Source organism: Salmo trutta, chromosome 15 (genome assembly GCF_901001165.1).
Source record: "Salmo trutta chromosome 15, fSalTru1.1, whole genome shotgun sequence".
Classification (NCBI taxonomy): Eukaryota; Metazoa; Chordata; class Actinopteri; order Salmoniformes; family Salmonidae; genus Salmo; species Salmo trutta.
In genome coordinates, this window is record NC_042971.1 from 40,621,608 (window position 1) to 40,643,695 (window position 22,088).

At 42.9% G+C, this 22,088-nt stretch overlaps 2 protein-coding genes and 1 non-coding gene across 5 annotated transcripts; 1 reads left to right on the forward strand and 2 right to left on the reverse strand.

Annotated features, from left to right (window-relative positions):
• Nucleotides 1-154: 154 nt before the first annotated feature.
• On the reverse strand, nt 155-7,292 carry LOC115149047 (inositol-trisphosphate 3-kinase C). Of its 2 annotated transcripts, none has more exons than XM_029691525.1 (7): nt 7,008-7,292; nt 4,497-4,596; nt 4,113-4,326; nt 3,740-3,944; nt 959-1,060; nt 807-878; nt 155-702 (listed from the first exon to the last, which is right to left on the reverse strand). In XM_029691525.1, the coding sequence occupies exons 1-7, from the start codon at nt 7,071-7,073 to the stop codon at nt 493-495; spliced, it is 969 nt and encodes a 322-aa protein (XP_029547385.1). In that variant the 5' UTR covers nt 7,074-7,292; the 3' UTR covers nt 155-492. The 2 variants fall into 2 exon arrangements, with proteins under 2 accessions (XP_029547385.1, XP_029547384.1); XM_029691524.1 differs by having other exon boundaries at nt 6,561-7,100.
• Nucleotides 7,293-7,630: 338 nt separating this feature from the next.
• LOC115149046 (coiled-coil domain-containing protein 61) lies at nt 7,631-20,119 on the reverse strand. Of its 2 annotated transcripts, none has more exons than XM_029691523.1 (13): nt 19,948-20,119; nt 19,293-19,470; nt 19,119-19,201; nt 18,877-19,037; nt 10,744-10,896; nt 10,450-10,657; nt 10,120-10,202; nt 9,759-9,976; nt 9,472-9,550; nt 9,042-9,233; nt 8,875-8,908; nt 8,731-8,800; nt 7,631-8,568 (listed from the first exon to the last, which is right to left on the reverse strand). In XM_029691523.1, the coding sequence occupies exons 2-13, from the start codon at nt 19,438-19,440 to the stop codon at nt 8,477-8,479; spliced, it is 1,521 nt and encodes a 506-aa protein (XP_029547383.1). In that variant the 5' UTR covers nt 19,441-19,470; nt 19,948-20,119; the 3' UTR covers nt 7,631-8,476. The 2 variants fall into 2 exon arrangements, with proteins under 2 accessions (XP_029547383.1, XP_029547382.1); XM_029691522.1 differs by having other exon boundaries at nt 10,102-10,202.
• trnaa-ugc (transfer RNA alanine (anticodon UGC)) lies at nt 11,312-11,385 on the forward strand. Its single transcript has one exon. It is a non-coding gene; the product is annotated as a tRNA-Ala (tRNA).
• Nucleotides 20,120-22,088: the final 1,969 nt, after the last annotated feature.

Genomic DNA, 22,088 nt, shown 5'->3' on the forward strand with positions numbered 1-22,088 from the left:
ACACCCACACACACACACCCACACCTTTAAAAACAATTTTTTTAGAATAATGCTGTAATGTAACCAAATGTAAAGAATTCGGGGGGGTCTGCAGACTTTCTAAATGCACTGTATATAAATGCAGCTGACATTACATTAAAGCCATTAGAAGCAGTTTATCATAGCGCCCTACGCTTTATTACAGGCGACAGGTTCAGTACACATCACTGCATTCTTTACCAGAAAGTAGGCTGGCCCTCATTGTAGTCACGTAGGTCAATTCATTGCTTCTTTAATATATAAAGCACTCTTACAAAAACAAACACTAGTACCTAATATCATTAATTATGTGGTTAAAAACACCAACACAGAATCCAAGTCCAATGTGTGAACAGTCTCTTGGTTGTCCAACCCTCTAAGGTGAAAGGTGACGTGGCCATTCAGATAGGGTATGGTTTAAGTGGGAGAGGATGTTTTGGTTTTGATGAGGTCCTGTGTCAGTCAGATTGAGGTTCAGGTCAGGTGAGGCAGTATGTCAGTCAGGACATCGATGAGGTTGTCCAGCCCCCACAGGTACCCGTCCTCTCGGTTGCCCTCTTCCCAGGGGGTGCGGTGGTCCAGGGTGAGAGGAGGCGGCAGGGGAACAGTCTTCCCAAAATCAATCATCCATACTCCAGTCTTCCCTGTACTGTCATGCACAAAAAGCAGGGAGCTGCCCACTACCTGCAGAGAGAGACAGATGTTAGTGTGCACCTCTCCATACATAGACCAGCATCAAGACATGCAAAGCATGCATTATACTGTGAAAGCAGTGCAAAACAGCTTACCTCATGTGTCCTGAAGAAGTCGGATGTCTCCAACACCAGTCGAAGCTCCTTCAGTCGTCTTAGATATCCCTTCTGAAAATGGAGAAGAGAAATGTAATCCTGAAAGAGGAAGGGGGATGAAGGGGGTAAGATTAAGAGTGACACACACTCACCACTATTAGAGCGTTGCAACCCACATAGTCCTGCAGTGCCTGCATCACCTCCTCTCTGCTCTTGGTCCTTTTGAAGTTTGTGTTGCACACACCATCAGCCTTCTACACAGGGATTTAACAATGTTGTAGACAGTCACATCAAATTATTGGCACCCTTGATAAAAAAAAGACTACAAAGTACAAATATTATGCTATATTGTATGCTCCAAAACATTTGGAAATTATATTATACTAATATTGCTCAGAGAAAGACATTTGTTAAATTATTGGCAACCCTAAATATTCTTAGAAATAACATCTCCCTTTAAAGAACTGTATTTTGGTATTCCACTGCTTCCTGTTTCACTGGGGTATAAACACTGGGTAAAATCCCTTTGTCATCCATCACCATGGAGAAATGCAAAGAACTCACAAATGAAGAGAGACAAATGGTTGTCTCTATTCATAAATCCCAACAATGGGTGCAACAACAAAAAATGTGTATAGGAAAATAAATACCACTTACCCCTATTAGGGCAACAATTAAGAAGTTGAAAACCCCTGGAACAGTGGTAAACTTACCTGGTGGAGGACGCGTGTGGACACCTTTATTTAAAATATATTTTGGCAACATCCTCAGGGAACTTGTCATGGAAATTACAAGATGTTGTTATAATGCTTGTATTGCATTATAGTGGTTGTTTTATTCGACAGAATAGATTATTCTGTTAACTATTGTGTGTGTGTTCTACTGAGGATGGGACTCTATGAGATAACACTGACAGAGGAGATTTACGATGTCTTTGGGTGATAAAACCTAAAGAGCATTCCAGAGAACATGAGTTAACGTTTATGCTATACCATACCAGGAACGAGATTAGAACCTCGTTTTAGGGACCAAACTGAATGATAATTTATAGCGAATGCTATCTGGCTACGGGATACTCCTCTCTCATTATAAAGTCTCACTTTGTGAACTGTTCCTAATACCTGTGGTTTGTCATGTCGACTAGGGGGTGGATCTTTGCTATAAAAGACCTCAGTAGCCATTGTGTTGTCACTCAACGGTTCATTAGAAATAGGGAATCGTTGAAAGTCATTGCTATTACAAAGCTCTTATTATTAAATATGTAGTTTAAGTATAACTCTGACTGGTGTGTGAAGTTTGTCTCTCCTCATTTGGTAATACAGAAATGAACCACCACAAACTACATTTAGGTCTGAAAGGCACCTACCTATCGAGAAAGTCAGGAGTATTTTTTTGGTTTCCCGAAGATTATGGCCACTTGCCGATACATTTGGAAATAGTTGTTTACACGCAGAAATGCCATAACGTTTCAGGCCCTAAAACAACAGGGAGGAAACTGAAAAATAAATAAAATTGACTGACCTGCTAGCGACATTGGACACGCAACTTTTGCCAAGCGTGAGATGCTCCTATTCATTTCAATGAAACTTGGGCCCCAGTATAGGTCCTATGCTTGGCTATTGAAATTATTTGCAGTATGGTTGTTTTCGGTTTTAAAAAATCACCTGCCTAATGGGAAAACCCCAGAGCAGTCAAATTGTCAGTCTTTCACTTAAACAAACAATGGGTATGAACCAAAAATATGTTTTAGGCTAGGCCTAGTGGAATTCTTTGCAGTTTTGTTGTTTCGAGTTGTATTTATCATCAACTGGGGCAACCTCAGAGCAGTTAATTATACTTTTTTTTTTTACCAGGTAAGTTGACTGAGAAAGTAAAGACCTGGGGAATAGTTACAGGGGGGGGGGGGGGGGGGGGGGGGGGTGAATGCGCCAATTGGAAGCTGGGGACGATTAGGTGGCCATGATGGTATGAGGACCAGATTGGGAATTTAGCCAGGACACCAGGGTTAACGCCATGGGATCTTTAGTAACCACAGAGTCAGGAGACCTGTTTAATGTCCCATCTGAAAGACAGCACCAATCACTGCCCTGGGGCATTGGTACATTGTTTTTAGACCAAAGGAAAGAGTGCCTCCTACCGGCCCTCCAACACCACTTCCAGCAGCATCTGGTCTCCCATCCAAGACCAATCCTGCTTAACTTCAGAGGCAAGCCTGCAGTGGGATGCAGGGTGGTATGCTGCTGGCTACTTGCTCAGTTCACTTGCACCAGGCAACCCTCAAAGTCAATCCCTGCTTCCTTATCTCTAGGACTGTGCAGGGGGAAAAAACAGAGGGAAGTTCTCCCTCTCACTCTGACTCAAATGTTCAAGCATTGAAAGAAAGATTGTAGACAACTAATGGTTCAGGCTATAGTATGAGGAAGCCTTGCCCACTAATGTTTGTACCATGTTGTGTGCTGCTACCATGTGTTGTTGCCTTGCTATGTTGTCGTCTTAGGTCTCTCTTTATGTAGCGTTGTCTCTCTTGTCATGATGTGTGTTTTGTCCTATATTTATTTTTTATTTTTAATCCCAGCCCCCGGCCCCGCAGGATGTCTTTTGGTATGCCGTCACTGTAAATAAGAATGTTCTAAACTGACTTGCCTAGTTAAATAAAGGTTAAATAATAAAAAATTAAAAAAATTATGTAAAAGTTCATTTCAGATATTTCTAATGTCTGAAACCCTACTTCTTTAAAGAGCATCTTAAATAAATCCACTTTGTCTGCTAAATGACAGATGTAATTTCTCTTCCAAAGTTCAACAGCCTTGGCTACGGTCATACAGCACTTAAGCCATAGAAACACAATGGATCAATACATCTGACCAACTTATCTCGTCTCCCTGCATGTCTGTTTGTGTGTGTGTGTGTGTGTGTGTGTGGTGTGTCCATGCCTTGATTCCCTCAATGCGGAAACCCAGAGTGGTGGTGGAACTCAGGGTCTCTCTCCACTGCATGTATCTGGTCTTGAGTACTGCCTGTTGGGCTTGCTCCTCTGCAGTGGGGGCCTCTGGGTCCACGTCCACCATCTTCTCATACATGTCTTGACGAGGCTGGGGCCGCTCCCGAGCCTTCGTCAGCTCCTCCTCCAGGTATGTCCTAACAGAGCAGACAGCTCAATATTATATACATACTCATCACAAGACAACACACCCAGAGCCGGTTTGCCTATTCCTGGACTCAAATGAACACTTTAGCCCAGAGGTTGGTTTAATCTGGGTCAGGGTAAACCAGCTCCCAGTGTCTCTAAATCACACAGTCACACACCGGGTACCAATCTTGCAGTCCATGATGGCGGGGGAGTTGAAGTGAGTGAGCAGGTCGTCCATCCTGTTGTAGTCCTGCTCAGCCCGCTGCACCACTCCATGGTAGCCTGGTACGAAGGGCCTCAGAGAGTCCTCCATCAGCCTCTGCAGGCACTGTTGCTCCCCCTCAGTGTAGCGCTTCAGCAGCATCCCATAGTCCCCTGCATGGAAGCTCCCTGGCACACCAGCCATGAAAGGGGGAAAGAGGGGAGAGACTATGCATGTTATACTTTCAAAACACATTTGGTACTACACAGCCATTTTTATTAGCAGTAAGAAATACTAACTTCCCAAATCCATCAAGGCAGCAAAAGACCAATTAAAGAAAGCCCGACAAAGAACCGACCTGCATGTCCGACCACTTGCACCCAGGGCTGTGGCTTCTTGAGGGGCACGGTGATGGGAGGAAAGGTCCCTGTACTTCCGGGTTTCTTCCATGTGACGCCCTGCATGGGGAGAGCAAGCAATTACACCTCACAACCCCATTCCTTAGCGTACAGTGCAACACCTCTAGCTTCCATTTCCTCCTCTGTCTGTCCTGCTCCCTTGTAACTCCACTGAGAGACACCGTCATGAGAAAGACTTCAGACTCCGTCACACAACTTTTTGACCTATGGCTAAGTGTCTCTATGGAAACAGCCATTGACCGACCACCAGACTGAGCCAAGATATGTAGGAGAGGTTGGGCTGGAATCTTACGCAACAGTAGCTATTAAAAATATTGCCTAGTCAGACCATTATCACCGTTCCTGCTGGCCGATATGCATTATTAGGTAGGTAATGTTAAGTGTAGCACAGAGAATTTTCAACCAAACCTTTACTTGCCAAAATTCCCAACTTGGAAGACAACACGTTCTAAACTTCTATGTCTAGTTTCAGGGGGTTCTTTGAATTTAGAAAATGCACCATTATTACATTAAATGTTTTGTGCCCCGAAGTAATCCAACAGATTATTTTAATAACGGAGCATTTTCTAAATTCAAACGAACTACACATGAAAGTTTAGAAGAAGTGTCTTCCAAGTCGGGAATTGAGGAAGAATCGCCAAGTAAAGGGTCTCTGTGCTACGCTTAACATTACCTACCTAATAATGCATATCGGCCAGCAGGAACAGTAATGGCCTGACTAGACAATATTTTTAATAGCTGGTGCAACAGCTGCACACATTCATCAAACATTTACAGGCTGCTGGACTTGTTTTAATCAAAGATGTAGTGAATGTGAGACCACACCCACACGTTAAAGTACCACAGTGAGTTTGCACAGTGGGTATTGAGTTTGTTGTTCTGCTCTAGGCCTCTGTAGTTTGACAATATTCTAAAACATGTCCCCCAGTATGTACAGATGAGGATATGCGTTTGTGTGGAAATACTTGCCCAATCTGTTCTCCGTTAGTGTAGTGGCCTGCATCTACACCTGAAACTACAAACCCCCAGGTGAGGAGAGTGTACACCTGGAGGACTTGACCAAACCTTTTTGTTCTTCAAAACTTAGTTGACTAGAACTACACTACTTTCTTTCTATAAAAATACAATGAGATTTCAAAGAATAATTGTCCCATCTTTGTCCAATCTCTAATATATCCCCACACATCTATGCCCATCCTTTTTCTATCACCCATTTCCTCTCTCCTGCATGTTGTCAACTGTAGGATAGGGGCAGCCAGAGCAGATAAACTCAAACGATGGATGCCAAGGGAGAGGCCTGCGTAGTATCAGGAAATGAGAGGATGGAAAACCTTAGTTCATGTAGACAATACTCACTATATAACACTGTGGAGTGTTGGCTAGTAGACACGATGCAACACCCTGGTGCTGCCGGGGTGAAATTCTGTAATCATCTCTGTATCAGTCTAATACTCTTTAATGCCCGAAAAGGTTATGTAGCTGCTAGCATGATACAAATATCCTATCCCCAGCTCAGCCTATAGAGTGACAGGCTTTGAGCCTCTGTCTGTAGATACAGAGGGATGAGGAGAGGTAGCGAGAGAGGACACCTAGGAGACAGATCACAAGTGTTTAGAGTTTCTGTGCCATTGTGGACTTCTGTTCCCCCCAGAGGTTAGCTCCCAAACACACCCAGTATTAGTGCCTTCACAGTAATAGAAAAGGCAGAAGATGTACAGGCATGACAGATGGAGATTTACCGGGACTGGAGAAATCACACACGTTGCCCTCATTTCCAGCAGTTTAGACTAAATTTAGCACAACTGTTGAGCCAAAGCCAGTTCTAATCATATAATCTAATGAAACCTGTATCTTCCTGAGCAGAATGTTACATTATTTCAGACCCATGCTGATCGGTCCCATCCTATGGCAGCTGATAGAGTATGATATCATTAACATAATATTGGTTGGGCCATTACCATCACAGGGGCGCACTCCCCAAATGTTACCCCGCACACACTCACCCGGGGAACCTCATCAGGAAAGCCGCGGTCGTCCTCGTATTCTTCAAAAGACGAGGCGGGTGACAACCCAGACGATGAGGCGTTTGACAACTTTCTGATTAGAAGTGATGCGGGGGAGCCTCCGAACCCACTGTCCGAGCAAATAGAATCCTCGTCGGGATGAGAGCCAACGGAGATTCCGCTAACCCTGACGGACTCCAATTCAATTCGGCATGGGCTTGTATTACATTTGACCACCAGTTGTGGAACATTTTCGTGTGCGTTTTCGCAATGTGAGTGGAAATCAGCGGCATGTTTTGTAGAGTCTGCCTTCCCGTTTGCCGACCATAAAGGAACCCCCGATGCGTTTGGGAAACTGTGGTTCATATCCCCCATACTCATCAGCTGTGGTCACTGCGTTTTAGTCATACTCATCGGAAATTTAGCGGTGAATGAGTGCAGCCTCACCTGATTTCGCTGCTGCCGAGGTTTGCTAGCTAATCCAAACGAAAAGAGAGCCACGGTGCATTTCATCTCCGAAGGGAAACAATAACCTGGCTGATCTCAGCAACTCGATGCCCCTTTGAACCATCCAAAACGGTTTAACCACCTAAGCAGGCCTATTGTTACATTACCTTCTGCACAGGCAATAAGGCAGATATTGCGATGTTTTAATTAGCAAACACATTCACATTTTTATAACCGCGACCAAATGTTTTCAACCAGATGCTGGCAACAATTCTTCGTCACCACGCAGGGGTGCTAGTTAGTGCATTAGTTATTCTTTAGCCACTCCCTGTTGACCCAGTTAACCCCGCCCATAAACTACACCGCGTTGGCCACATGTTAATCATCGATAAGTGGCTGTCTTGCCATGGAGCTGTTGCTCAGTTTACAATAACGAACTAGTCCTGCCTTTATTTTCTGGAGAATTGCCATTTTAGTTAAAAATTGTTATAAAGTATTGAGCACGTGTTACACAACCACAGCATTTTGCATTCATAACTAAAACCCATTGAAAGAGGACATTCACTGTTTAAATGTGTAAAGTTATGAATGATCCTCAAGAAACAACTTCTGATAGATGGTGATTTAGTTAAGTGGAAAGCATCTGACATTTTATTAGCAGTGGAGGTAAAATCTAAAAACCAAAACTCCCCTCCAAAAAACAGCACAAAAGGCCTGTCAACTTCATCCAATATTCTCATCCTCCTACAGTGGTAGATTGAAGCAGCTCTTCCAGCTGCTCACCCAGGAGTGGAAGGGTCCAGGCCTGGAAGGTTCAGTGTTAATTAATGAGACCCAGCCAGCTGTAGTGGCAGCTGCCCCTTGAGTAAAGCCCTAAGGAGGAACCTTCAGCCCATCCAAGCAACACTAACTGTACTGCAGAGAGGACACTGCACTTAGTTCACTCATACAACACACTGCACTACTAAGAGGCAAAGCTGCTGCAGTGATGATTAATAGAGTAGATACGTTGAGTAAAAGTAACAATATTTACAGATTCAAATACATCAAATCACAATAAGCTTTGCATTTATCAATCACTTGTTTTATAAAAAGGGAAATGGGGTATTACTGTCACAACATACACAATGCATGAGTTATAAAACCATAGTATAAAAAAAAAATCAGTCACTCAGTTCAAGTTCAACAAACTGTGGCTTAACAGCCTTCACAGTGGTATCTTCATCCACAGATCAGGCACTGTCTGCCGTAGGACGACAGAATAAGCTGTGCGTGCATCCGTGTTTGCACTTGCATAAGCCTATCGGTTGATAATGTCTGCTTGTGTGCAAAAATATCATAGGTGTAGTGCAGTGGTCTTGTTTAGTCACAGTGTCGACTCCGATTGTAGTCCTTGGTCTCAGTTTGCAGCACAGGAAACACAAGTCAGAACTTATTGTCCGGATTGGGAGTGTGCAGAATTGATGGCTTTAGTGTCCCGTGTCCAGGTCCCTCATGTAGTCCTGTAGGGCCTGCAACCGGGCATCGATCTCAGACAGGTCAGCCCCATCTATGGAGCCCTCTGGGTAAAGGACAAGCAGTACACAGCCAATGTTAAATTATTTGTTTCAGCAAGGGTCTCACACAGAATGTTACCAGGGCTCATATTAAAAATATATTAATTTATTTAGCTAAATGACTCTGATTACACTTTAGATTGGAGAGTAGGGCATGGATTGGTTACCTTTGTCTGATCGTATCCTGCGTGTGGGAGTGCTGCAATGGGGCTTCCTGGTCAAATTTCCTCCTCTGGGCTACAAAAAGAAATCACTGTCACTCAACAAGTCAAGGTCCATCACCAGCTGTAAAAAAAACACACCGCACTCACCATGGTTGGACCATTGTAGGTCTGCTTCCTTCCTCTGAAACGCATAACAAAATTAGAAACTGTCTGAGACCCGCAGTAAAGCAACAGAACATCTCCCATTTTGTCAAACAAACCCAGTTTGAACTTTAATACCATATGATATAGATGCAAGTTATAGAATAACTTACCCGCTTGTCAACTCATCCAACTCCACCAATGAATTCACAGAGGACTGTCTGCTCCTCCTACTCTCCATTGATAAACTCCTCCCTCTGCTCCCACTGCCTGCCCTGGTTAGCTGGGGATATGCCTCCCTGGACCGAGATCGGCCCCTTTCCACAACAGGCGATGCTAGCATGTCCCTCCGGACCTTCCTCTGGCTGAGGGAGAGAGAGAACACAGGCCAAGTTAAGTCGTGATTAGTCAAAGTATCACTCAATATTGGTTTTTGTATTAGCATTAAGCTAAAATGGGTTGACATTTGAAATCCTTGAATGTATTTCAGCAGATGAAAATCACTATAACAGTGTTTCACATGCATGAAACACTGGTATAATTGGCACAAGCTTGCACTGCAGATAGTTATGACAGTTAAATAATTAGAGGGAGATGTCTGACTTTTTGAGCTCCCCCTCTCTCAGTCGGCGCTGTCTGTCCTGGATATATGCAGTGGGGTCAAAGCGTGGTGCTCGCGAACCTGGAAATAGGAACGACAGGATTGACTGGGAGCTCCTAGTAAAAAACCAAGCAGAGTCAAGCTCTGACAGCTTTACTCAGACTTGGTGGTACATCTACTTTGATTGAATCCATTTCATTACCAAACTTATACTAAGTCAAAAACAATGCAATGAAGCTAAATTACCTTTCACCTCCAAAGTCTAATAAAGAGAGAAAAAATGTAATACCTGTGGGAGAAGGTGAGGGTCTGGAAACATGCGAGCGGGGCCCTGAGGAGTCTGCCCTACGGCCTTCTGACCTTCGACCCCTCTCTTCTGTCCTCTCCCTGGACCCTGAGCGAGCCCTGACCACAACACGTCCCAAACTGCGCTCCCGGGACAGTGAGCGCCTGATCTCCCCATCACCCCGTGAGGCACTGCGCCCAGAGAGAGCAGGGGTCAACCTACTAAAGACACACATAGTATACAACATTAGCCACAGGCAGAGAGTATCATAAGGAGTGTGTGAGTGTGAGTCAATAGGTAAGTAGGAAAGTGAGTGAAAGAGACAAAAGAAAAAGGAAAGACATACATGCTTAGATTGACTAACCCTCGCCTAAGCAACGCCAGCTCATTGGTCAAACTCTTAACGCGAATCCGGAGAGCTCGCTCCGATGCTCTTAGCTCCTCCAACTAGGAGACAGGAAACGTCTGAATTACCAGCTTAACAGAGGAATCAGCACCAACAATGCTACTTATAATGGCACACAAATTAGTACTTCTAAGTCTTGACATGCACACAAGGCCTTGTTATGGTATGCAGGAATCTGTTACTAGCTACATTATTTCCATCAACACAAAGCCAGTCATGCTGAATTATTTAAAGTTATAAAAGTTAGACAACATGCTTACTTGAAATAGGATGCAAGCAAGGACCAACCTGCTCAAGTAGGAGGCGCTGCTCCTGGCCCCTCTTGGTGGCAGAGCGCTGACTCTTGGCCCTCTCTCTGAGGAGCTGGTCCTCTAAACTCCTGACCACCTCTCTGAGCCCCCGAGCCCCTCCTCCAGGGGTGGCGCCAGCCCCCACTATCTGTAGACGCTCCAGAGCCTTGGTCAGGGCCTCCTTTTCTTCTCTCACCAAGGTGAGTCTGACAACGACAGAGAAGTCAGGGCCCTTAACCTCTTGCCTGAGTTTGGCCAAGAGTCTAGAGAACAACAATAGATTATAACTTACTCTGCCCGTAGCCGGCGTATCTCTGTCTCTGCTGGTTTGTGACCTGCATGTTTGGCAAGGGCGTTTAGCTCAGTCTTCAGGGCTCTGATCTCCTTCTGCAGGGCAGCAGGGTCAGGCTTGCCATGGTAAGGCAGAGGCAGGGGGTAGTGGATCCTATAGGAAATAATGGTGTATGTAAACCCTGGATTGCTGATGCTATGTATTGTCCAATCAGAGGCTTTGAAGCCACAGTTTAGTCATATTGGCACTCCCCAGAAGGAGCAGTCCTCCATAGGAATGAATGGAATTCTACAGCATTTAAAGTACATGTATTTCATTATTTTATTGAAAAAATTGTTTAGCTCACATAATATAATTTAAAAGCATGCATTAAGGTGTCTGTAATAGAATAAACATGGCAAAAACAGCTGTAGACAATATTTGCATTTTTTTACAATGGTGGGGGACACCCCGCGCCCCATCAGTCATCTACTGAAGTGGTTCCAAACCGGGGGGAACCACTGAAAATTGGAATGCAGAAGGTGAAATTTCAAAATTGTTTTCCTCTTGTCATGTCAGTCAGAATTCCGTCCCGTGTGGCTCAGTTGGTAGAGCATGGTGTTTGCAACGCCAGGGTTGTGGGTTCGATTCCCACCGGGGACCAGTACGGGGGGAAAAAAAGAAAAAATAATGTATGAAATGTATGCATTCACTACTGTAAGTCGCTCTGGATAAGAGCATCTGCTAAATGACTAAAATTAAATGAAATGAAGCAGTCATTGCATACCTTAGAGAACCATTTGTAACTTGTCAGAAATGTCCAGATCACTAGCCCGTCAGCTGTTTTTTAGCTATGTTTTTTAAGCCCATAGATTTTGCAGTCAAATATCAAACTAATACACATTAGACATGGCAAAATGTATAGAACTGCAAGAAAATGTGTTTTAAAACAGCATAATGTCCATGACAAAATATGTAGAAATGCAGGCAATATAAGCTTTAAACCTGCAAAATGTTCTCTCCGCCAACAAGAGGGCTGTGAACAGTGTGTCATGTACAGTTCTTGTGGATGGTGTATCAATACACCCAGTCACTACAAAGATACAGAAATCCTTCCTAACGCATTTGCCGGAGAGGAAGGAAACCTCTCAGGAATTTCCCCATGAGGCCGCTGGTGACTTTAAAACAGTTACAGAGTTGAATGGCTGTGACAGGAGAAAACTGAGGGTGGATCAACAACATTGTAGTTACTCCACAATAATAACCTAATTGACAGAGTGAAAAGAAGGAAGCCTGTACAGAATAAAAATATTCCAAAACATGCATCCTGTTTGCAATAAGGCACTAAAGTAAAACCGCAAAAATTGTGGCAAAGAAATTAACTTTATGTCCTGAATACAAAGTGTTATGTTTGGAACAAATCCAACACATCACTGAGTACCACTCCAAAAAACTATTTTGAAGCATGGTGGTGGGTGCATCATGTTATGGGAATGCTTGTCATCAGTAAGGACTAGGGAGTCTTTTTGGATAAAAATAAATGGAATCTAGGCCCTGGTAAAATCCTAGAGGAAAACATGATTCAGTCTGCTTTCCAACAGATACTGGAAGACAAATTCACCTTTCAGCAGGACAATAACCTGAAACACAAGGCCAAATATACACTGGAGTTGCTTACCAAGACGACATTGAATGTTTCCGACTGGCCTAGTATTGTTTTGACTTAAAAATCAGCTTCAAAATCGATGGCAAGACTCGAAAATGGCTGTCAAGCTATGTTAACAACCAACTTGACAGAGCTTGCAAATATCATACAATCCAGGTGTGCAAAGCTCTTAAGAGACTTACTCAGAAAAACTCACAGCTGTAATCACTGCCAATGGTGATTCTAACATGTATTGACTCAGGCGTATGTATGTAAATGACATATTTTTGTATTTCATTTTCAATAAATTTGCTAACATTTTTCTAAAAACATGTTTTCACTTTCTCATTATGGAGTAGTGTGTGTAGATGGGTATAGGGCTGTGGCGGTCACTAAATTTCATCAGCCAGTGATTGTCAAGCAAATAACTGTCGGTCTCACGATAATTGACCGTTAATTAACATAAACACATTTACTATCTCTTGGCTTCTACACAAGCCACTGATGCAAACCTTTGGAATATCTACATTTTAAAAAGTCTAATAAATCCATATAATATAGCCAACACCTTCACAATAAATCCATTATTTATTTTAGACAGGTCTAAAGAAGCATGATATGAAGAAAATATAGTCTATTTCAGAAGAACATACTCTGAGTTGTCCTTATGTTAGGTCCTGATTTGGCTATGCCAAATAGCTGTGGGCTACACTAGCTAATTTAGCAGACAAGATTTGCTTCGCATATTTTATAGTATGAAGAATACAATTGAACAAAGCTGAATAAAATAAAAAGGATATTTTCTCCAAACAATTTGAGGGAGTGCGCACATGCGCCTATTCTGTGTTGAGCGGTTAACAAAGAAATAGGTATTCATATATGCTTAATTTAGAGTTATTAATGTAACTTTAGCTGTTCTACAAACGTTGGGCTATATGTTTAGATGTTTAATACGTTGTAAGGCTGCATGATGTGACTAATAATGATTTGGAAAAAGTCGCTTGAAATGGCATGAGCCCTGCTTTGTTTTTTGCGCAGGCTGTAAACACTAGATCAGCCACTCCTTCACAATTTGACAAGCACTTGATAATGCCTAGAATTTCACGGCGGCATCCCCTTCGTGTGGCTGTAATGCACCTTAAACAAATCCATGCCTTTTGCGGCCACTGGCCGTTGTGCCCTTCTCCCTGAGTGCTGCGCGCTCCAAATCACCCATCACTCACATGGCTTTCCATCACGTGATCGGGTCTTTCTCACAGAATACAAGTGAAGACAGACACATCCGGGACGCAACTACAAGCGTCTTTATCCAATTCCAAGTTGCATATTGAAGATATTGGAAGAACTGTCCACATTTACTTTTCGTCAGCCAACAAGATGAGTAGGCCTAACGAACAGCAAAAGCAAAATCACTAGCCTATGCATAGTCCCTTTACCCCTACCTACATGTACAAATTACCTTGACTAACCCCTGCACATTGACTCGGTACCACCTGTATATAGCCTTGTTATTTTATTTATATTTAACTTTACTTTATTTAGTCAATATTTTAACTCTATTTCTTGAACTGCATTGTTGGTTAAGGGCTTGTAACTAAGCATTTCACGGTAAGGTGTTTGGCGCACGTGACAAATAAAATTTCAGGTCAAATCTACTATCCCCCAGAGTAAAAAAGTCGGCATATTCTATTCTGTGCAAGATATAAATATTCCAAACATAGTCCGGGCCAATTGTGGGATGCGATAGATCCCAAATTAATACAACCACTAGCATCAAAATAAAAAACATTTATGTAATATGGCTGACGCAACAGATCAGAACGTTTAGCTTAAAATGTTGATAAACTATTAGGCTGTGTCTTCACATTATAGGTTCAACAATGCGCACATGGTAGTGGGTTAGAAGCGAGAACGTTCCATTAGCAGAAAACACCATTATCAAAAGTGACCGCAAATGCAATTATGCATGTAATGCTTTTATTATAATGGTGCATTTTTATGTGAAAATGATCTTCCCCAAACTTGAAACTCACACGCTGCTTATGTATGCCAGTTAGGCTTTACACCGCTTGTATAAAGCAGATTAATGTGCTTACCTTTAAGGAGTTATTAGGCCACTTTAGACGTGATACAAACCTTATCAAAACATATAGGCCTATGGGCTAGGCTACATTAAGTGTGCGACTATGATTTGAAAAAGTTGCAAAAAAAGCATTGTTTCTGATGCTGGGCATCATTCATCATGATAATATAGAATTCACAAGTGATAGGCTAATACTGTCACCCATCAGACTATTCTTGATTTAATATTACCTTTACATATACTAAATAATATGTGTGACATTTGTTTTTATTTAGAATGGACCATTATCATGCAGCTGTCTTGAAACAAGGGCAGCGAGAAAAAAAAATACATGTCATCTATGCACTTAAATAGCAAATGGAGGACGCTTTTCATGTGGTTCATTTTCATGCCAGCCAGGTACGCTATACTCCTGTTGTAAATATATGCAATGTGCTTAATATTAGTAAAGTTGAGAATAAATATAGTAGGCCTAGCCTACAGAAAACCGATGGGATCCTGATGGGATTATCGCACAATTGCATAACCTATAGAAATATTGCGCAACATGAGCTCTCAGGAAGTGTTTGATTAGATTTTCGATTCGATTTCCATTGATGTCAGAGTGATTAGAGGGACAATAGAGTGCTGGGTCGGGATGCCTTGTACGAATCCGACGGCGAGTGAGTAATCTGCCTCTATCAGTCCTACTAGCCAACGTACAATCATTGGATAACAGAATGGACGAGCTACGATCACAAATATCCTACCGACGGGACATTAGAAACTGTAATATCTTATGTTTCAAAGAGTCGTGGCTGAACGACTACATGGATAACATACAGCTGGCGTGGTTTTTGCTGCATTGGCAAGATAGAACAGCTGCCTCCGGTAAAACAAGGTCTGTGTATATTTGTAAACAACAGCTGGTGCACGAAATCTAATATCAACGAAGTCTCGAGGTTTTGCTCGTCTGAGGTAGAGTATCACATAATGGGCTCCCAAGTGGCGCAGCGGTCTAAGGCACTGCATATCACTGCTTGAGGCGTCACTACAGACACCCTGGTTCTAATCCAGGCTGTATCACAATTGGCCCAGCATCGTCCGGATTTGGCCAGTGTAGGCCGTCACAGTAAATACAAATTTGTTCTTAAATGACTCGCCTAGTTGCATTAAAAACATTTTTTTTATTTTATTATTATGATAAGCTGTAGACCACACTATTTATTTTTTGTAGCTGTCTATTTACCACCACAAACCGATGCTGGCACTAAGATCGCACTCAATGAGATGTATAAGGCCATAAGCAAACAGGAAAAAGCTCATCCAGAAGCGGTGCTCCTAGTGGCCAGGGACTTTAATGCAGGGAAACAAATCCATTGTAACTAATTTCTACCAGCATGTTAAATGTGCAACCAGAGGAGGAAAAAAAAAAAACTAGACCACTTTTACTCCACACACAGACGCGTACAAAGCTCTCCCTCGCCCTCCATTTGGCAAATATAACCATAATTCTATCCTCCCGATTCCTGCTTACAAGCAAAAACTAAAGCAGGAAGCACCAGTGACTCGCTCAATACAGAAGTGGTCAGATGATGCAGATTCTAAGCTACAGGACTGTTTTACTAGCACAGACTGGAATATGTTCTGGGATTCTTCTGATTGCATTGAGGAGTACACCACATCAATCACTGGCTTCATCAATAAGTGCATCAATGACGTCATCCCCACAGTGACTGTACGTACATACCCCAACCAGAAGCCATAGATTACAGGCAACATCCTATCGTGGAAAATTACATAATTAGTCATGCTATCCCGTGTTGTACTGTTTAAAGAAGTGTCTCGTTTTTGCTAGTGTTTTTCTAACCTGCTACAAACTTGTCTTTGTGGAGCTTAGTCATAAGACTGGGCGTATAGCTAAGGCCCACTTGGGTGCAGCCGTAGCATGTAACATCCCCTGGGTTTACTATCTACAGAAAGTCACATGTATGGAAACTTGCAGAAAGGAGCACATTATAGCGCTTTACTGTTGCGAATGTGCTAACTAATTACCTTTTACACACCATCTGCTGACAGCCACGTATACAGAAAGAGGTTGTATGTATTTTCTCTATAAAAGCAGAGACCCGGCTATGTTTGTTAAGCTTTCAACTCAACCATTCTTGGTGATGTTGATTGCTTCATCTTTGCAAATCTTATTATAAAGTGTTGTTTGAAAGAATCTGCAGTCTCTCTTCCCTTTGATTTGATATTCCACGACAATCCGCACTGAGCTAAAAGGCTAGAGCTGCCACTTTCAAGGAGCGGGACTCTAACCCGGACGCTTATAAGAAATCCGCTATGCCCTCCGACGAACCATCAAACAGGCAAAGTGCCAATACAGGACTAAGATTGAATTGTACTACACCGGCTCTGATGCATGTCAGATGTGGCAGGGCTTGGAAACTATTAGACTAGAAAGGAAAGCACAGCCGCAAGCTGCCCAGTGACACAAGCCTACCAGACGAGCTAAATGCTCGCTTTGAAGCAAGCAACACTGAAGCCAGCATGAGAGCATCAGCTGTTCCGGAAGACTGTGTGATCACGCTCTCCGCAGCCGATGTGAGTAAGACCTTTAAACAGGTCAACATTCACAAGGACGCAGGGCCAAACAAATTACCAGGACGAGCATGCGCTGACCAACTGGCAAGTGTATTCGCTGACATTTTCAACCTCTCCCTGTCTGAGTCTGTAATACCAACATGTTTCAAGCAGACCACCATAGTCCCTGTGCCCAAGAACACTAAGGTAACCTGCCTAAATGACTACCAACCCGTAGCACTCACATCTGTAGCCATGAAGTGTTTTGAAAGGCTGGTCATGGCTCACATCAAAACCATTACCCCTAGACCCACTACAATCTGCATACCACCCCAACAGATCCACAGATGACACTGCCCTTTCACACCTGGATAAAATAAACACCTACGTGAGAATGTTATTCATTGACCACAGCTCAGCATTCATCACCACAGTGCCCTCAAAGCTCATCACTAAGCTAAGCACCCTGGGACTAAACACCTCCCTCTGCAACTGGATCCTAGACTTCCTGACGGGCTGTTCCCAGGTGCCACGGTAATCCTCAACACAGAGGCCCCTCAGGGGTGCGTGCTCAGTTCCCTCCTGTACTCCCTGTTCACCCATGACTGCATGGCCAGGAATGACTCCAACACATCATTAAGTTTGCCAACGACGCACAGTGGTAGGACCGATCACAGACAACGATGAAACAGCCTATAGGGAGGAGGTCAGAGACCTGGCAGTGTGGTGCCAGGATAACAACCTCTCCCTCAACGTGATCAAGACAAAAGAAATGATTGTGGACTACAGGAAAATGAGGACCGAGCACACCCCCCCCTTCTCATCGACGAGGCTGCAGTGAAGCAGGTTGAGAGCTTCAAGTTCCTTGGTATCCACCACCAACAAACTATCATGGTCCAAACACACCAAGACAATTGTGAAGCGGGCACAACAAAGCCTATTCCTCCTCAGGAGACTGAAAAGATTTGGCATGGGTCCTCAGATCCTCAAAGTTTTACAGCTGCACCATCCTGACTGGTTGCATCACTACCTGGTATGGCAAAAGCTCAGCCTCCGACCACAAGGCACAACAGAGGGTAGTGCGTACGGCCCAGTACATCACTGGGGCAAAGCTTCCTGCCATCCAGAACCTCTATACCAGGCAGTGTCAGAGGGAGACCCTAAAAATGGTCATAGACTGTTCTCTCTGTTACCGCACGGAAAGCTGTACCCGGAGCGCCAAGTCTAGGTCCAAAACAGCTTCTACCCCCAAGCCATAAGACTCCTGAACAGCTAATCAAATGGCTACACGGACTATTTGCATTGTTCCCCCCCCCCTTACACTGCTGCTATGCTCTGTTTATCTATGCATAGTCACATTACCTCTACCTACATGTACATATTACCCCGACTAACCTGTGCCCCCACACTGACTCTATACCAGTACCCCCTGTACATAGCCTCACTACTATTATTTTACTGCTGCTCTTTAATTATGTTATTTTTCAACCAAAAATATATATATATATATATATTTTTTTTTACTTAACACTTATTTTTCTTAAAACTGCATTGTTGGTTAAGGCCTTGTAATGAAGCATTTCACTGCAAGTTCTACACCTGTTGTATTCGGCGCATGTGACAAATACAATTGGATTTGGAATATGGTCACCGCAACAGCCCTAGACGTGTGAGATAAAAAAAAAAATGTAGAATCCATTTTAAATTCAGGCTGTAACACAACAAAATGCGGAATGAATACATTCTGAAGGCACTATATAAATCATTGATAAGGAAAGGTTAACTTGGCAAGTTTGCAGTTGTAAGATTCAAGTAGAGTTTGATAGTGAAGTTTAAGATAGTGATCGCTAAAAGAGAAACAAACCTGTCAAATTCAACAGTGTAGATAAGGATGAGGTATCTTTTGGCACTGAGGTTAGGAGATTGCTGTTGGGCACGCGGACGACCAACAACCCCAGCTTTCCGGTTCCGCAGGAGCTCCAGGTCAGCATAGGTCAAGAGGTCAAGGGTAACAGACTCACTAGTCTGAAGAAAAATAATGCATTATAATCACAACACTTTTAAATCATACATGTTTTAACTTCCTTTAATGCTTCACAGACTCACATTACTAACAGCAGATTCCAACATGCTGCAGAAGATGGGAAATTGCTTGAAGTTGCCTGTTTTGCGAGTGAGGTCTTCGATGTCTGGAACACAATGAAAACATGATAAGACCATAAATAGTCATGTCTACAATGTCCATATAAATTAATTGTAATTTAACAACGCTTCACTTACAGGCCGGATCAAACTCTCCCCTCCACTGGTCAGCTGTCATTGCATCAGATATCTCGACTATTAGCAATCCTTCTTCTAGTTCTATCTTCACAGCAAACCCTACTCCTCGGAAAGTAATGTCCTCCTGTACCACTGAGCCCACCTCCATCTCTCTGATTTGGTCCCAACGTCTACAGACCTACAAGACCAAGACAGACCATCAATCGATTTACAGCATCTCACACATGCCCACTACTGGGCATCAATGTTGACAAACTAAATGTAGGCCTAGTATTGAGTAACTAGCCAATGAAAATGCGATTAAGAATCTTTGCTGGAACGTAATATAGCTAATATATGCCACGTTAAATAAAGGTTAAATAAAATAAATAACGTTCGTTTAGCTGGAGAGAGCTTAACTAGCCAACAACATCTGGTTAGCTAGCTAACGAACGATAACTACACCAGCTAGCGAGCAGGCTTACAAATTAACTGCTGTTTTCTGCTAACTATAATACTGCATGATAGCTTAATTACACTGCTATCTAGCAAGTAACTAAACTAGCAGGCACGTTTGCTTGCTCGGTTTGTGTTGGTAAATAACAGCTAAGTTAGCTAGCTAGCTAATGTTAGCCAGCTTGCTAGTTAGCTAATATATGCTTGGTAAGCTACATACCCGTAGTGATGTGCTCGAACACAGATTCCAAATTGCTACACCTTGGATAGCATTGTTTTTCTCCAAATAAAATACAAATACCGAATGAAGTCAGATAATGTCTTTGGCATGAAAGAGTACACCCCTCTTTGATACCTGACAGTTTGGAAGCCGCCGCCACTGTTGAATGTAGCGGTTCATTAACCGGGAATGCATAACTACCGCCCCCTACACAATGTCAAGTAAATCTATTGGTCTAAAATACGATACAAGGAACTCTGATTGGGTGGAGCTACCGTCAATCATATGTAAACGCTGTGAGGATCTCGCTGGTGCTCAAGCATCAGCTCCGAGGCCCTCTAGTGAAAGTGATGCTGAGCCCCATGATAAACAACAGGGCTTTGTAAATATAAATCCTCAACGAGCTAAATACTGTTGTAGCTGTTCTACCAGAACAGAAAATAGTAAGCTGGCGGGCACTTAGTCAGTAGGAACTATTTAATTGCAACAACACAGTGTATGCAGACAAGCACAGTCACACACACACAAACCCTGCCCCTGTTGCCTAGGGATGTGTACACCATGGCCCTGGCCCCCCATCACCCCTGGTGGATCGCAAAGTGGCTGAGCTGGTGTATGCAGTACTGCCTGACAGAAGAGTGTTCCTGGATTTAGTGTGTTTGTGTGAGCAAGGAGGAAGAGGAAGCAGGACGGTGCTAAACATTGTAATACACTCTATGAGAGTTGTACCCACACGCACACAGGCCACACTGGAACAATGCGACATGTTGGAGCTGCCATAAACAGACAAACACACACACATACACACACATGTATGTGTTCATCCATTTTCTGTAGTTTGAAAACTCCTGCCTCTCTAATACTCTAATACAAGCACAAACTAGAACGAGTCCATCAGGGTAGGACTGTATTTGGATCAACAGGCAGGCACTATGCTATGTTCTTCTACTATAGCGTCTCGTACAAAATTACCCTCCCTGTCAGAGTCCATATCTCATTCACTCAGCCCCTCTATCCTGGGTTTTGGCTTCATTGCTTTAAGACTACTGCTAAACACAGATTGAGCTCTCTGTAGAATTCTAAGTTATTTTCCCCAAATCCTATGATGTTGAAAATAGTGTGTCTTATCTAATCTAATATGTGTCTCCAGTGAGACTTCATCTCTGAAGACAGTGTAGTACTGTAGTCCATAAAATGTTTTCAGAATGGTATCTCAACTTGTCCTTTTTGTGTGTTATTGCGCATTCTATTTCAGAGTTGTTGGCAATTTTTTATGTAGGCTACAGTACATAATATGTTGCCGTGAAAAGTAAAGGTTTCCTGTATATTCTATTTGTATTTATCCTAGATCTCTCAAATACATGATGTTACAGGTTCCTTACAGGTCCATATCATATCAATTGTTTTTCCAATAAACTGAAATAATACGTTTTCAGGGCACCCATTTACAGTGTTCATTCAATATTGACAATGCTAAACCAAATGCAAACTGATAAAGAAACAGCTTAAACTTCTGATTAGTGAACTACTGCTTTAACATTCAGAACAGTCTAATGCTCTTGTGGTTGGTGAAATATCCCCCCCCACACAAGCAGTATACATATTTTATATTTAACCTTCATTTAGCTAGGCAAGTCAGTTAAGAACAAATTCTTATTTTACAATGATAGCCTACCACGGCCAAACCCTCCCCTAACACGGACGATGCTGGGCCAATTGTGTGCCGCGCTATGAGACTCCCAATCATGGGCAGTTGTGATACAGCCCGGGATCGAACCAGGGTCTGTAGTGACGCCTCTAGCACTGAGATGCAGCGCCTTAGACCTCTGCGCCACTCGGGAGCCTCAAATGTATTTCAATACTCTCTATTGAAATACATTTAACCAAGTGAGTTACACTGACTTTTACAGTCTTTTTGTGAAATAAGACATCAAAAGATGACAATGGAAATTTAATGCAATAGTATTTATTTAATGATTTAAGTCACTTACTGTAACAATGGCTTCCTATTAGATTAACGTATGAAGGTGTTGCGAAGGCCTTTGTTGATGGCCGAGAACATCCTGTCAAAGATGGAGGGTTTTTGTTCCTTCTTCTCGGGGTGAGAGGTGGAGGGAAGACTTTTCTCAGGGGTAGCCGTA

Excerpts from the sequence above, each read along its gene's own strand:
- LOC115149046 (XM_029691522.1), bottom strand. The coding sequence starts at position 19,440 with ATGGAGGTGGGCTCAGTGGTACAGGAGGACATTACTTTCCGAGGAGTA. Across the intron at positions 10,897-18,876 it reads TACACTGTTGAATTTGACAG|GATCCACTACCCCCTGCCTC; the intron begins GTTTGTTTCTCT and ends TATTTCCTATAG. Across the intron at positions 10,203-10,449 it reads AGCGCCTCCTACTTGAGCAG|TTGGAGGAGCTAAGAGCATC; the intron begins GTTGGTCCTTGC and ends CCTGTCTCCTAG.
- LOC115149047 (XM_029691524.1), bottom strand. The coding sequence starts at position 6,941 with ATGAGTATGGGGGATATGAACCACAGTTTCCCAAACGCATCGGGGGTT. Across the intron at positions 3,945-4,112 it reads GACTGCAAGATTGGTACCCG|GACATACCTGGAGGAGGAGC; the intron begins GTGTGTGACTGT and ends CTGCTCTGTTAG. Across the intron at positions 703-806 it reads ACTTCTTCAGGACACATGAG|GTAGTGGGCAGCTCCCTGCT; the intron begins GTAAGCTGTTTT and ends CTCTCTCTGCAG.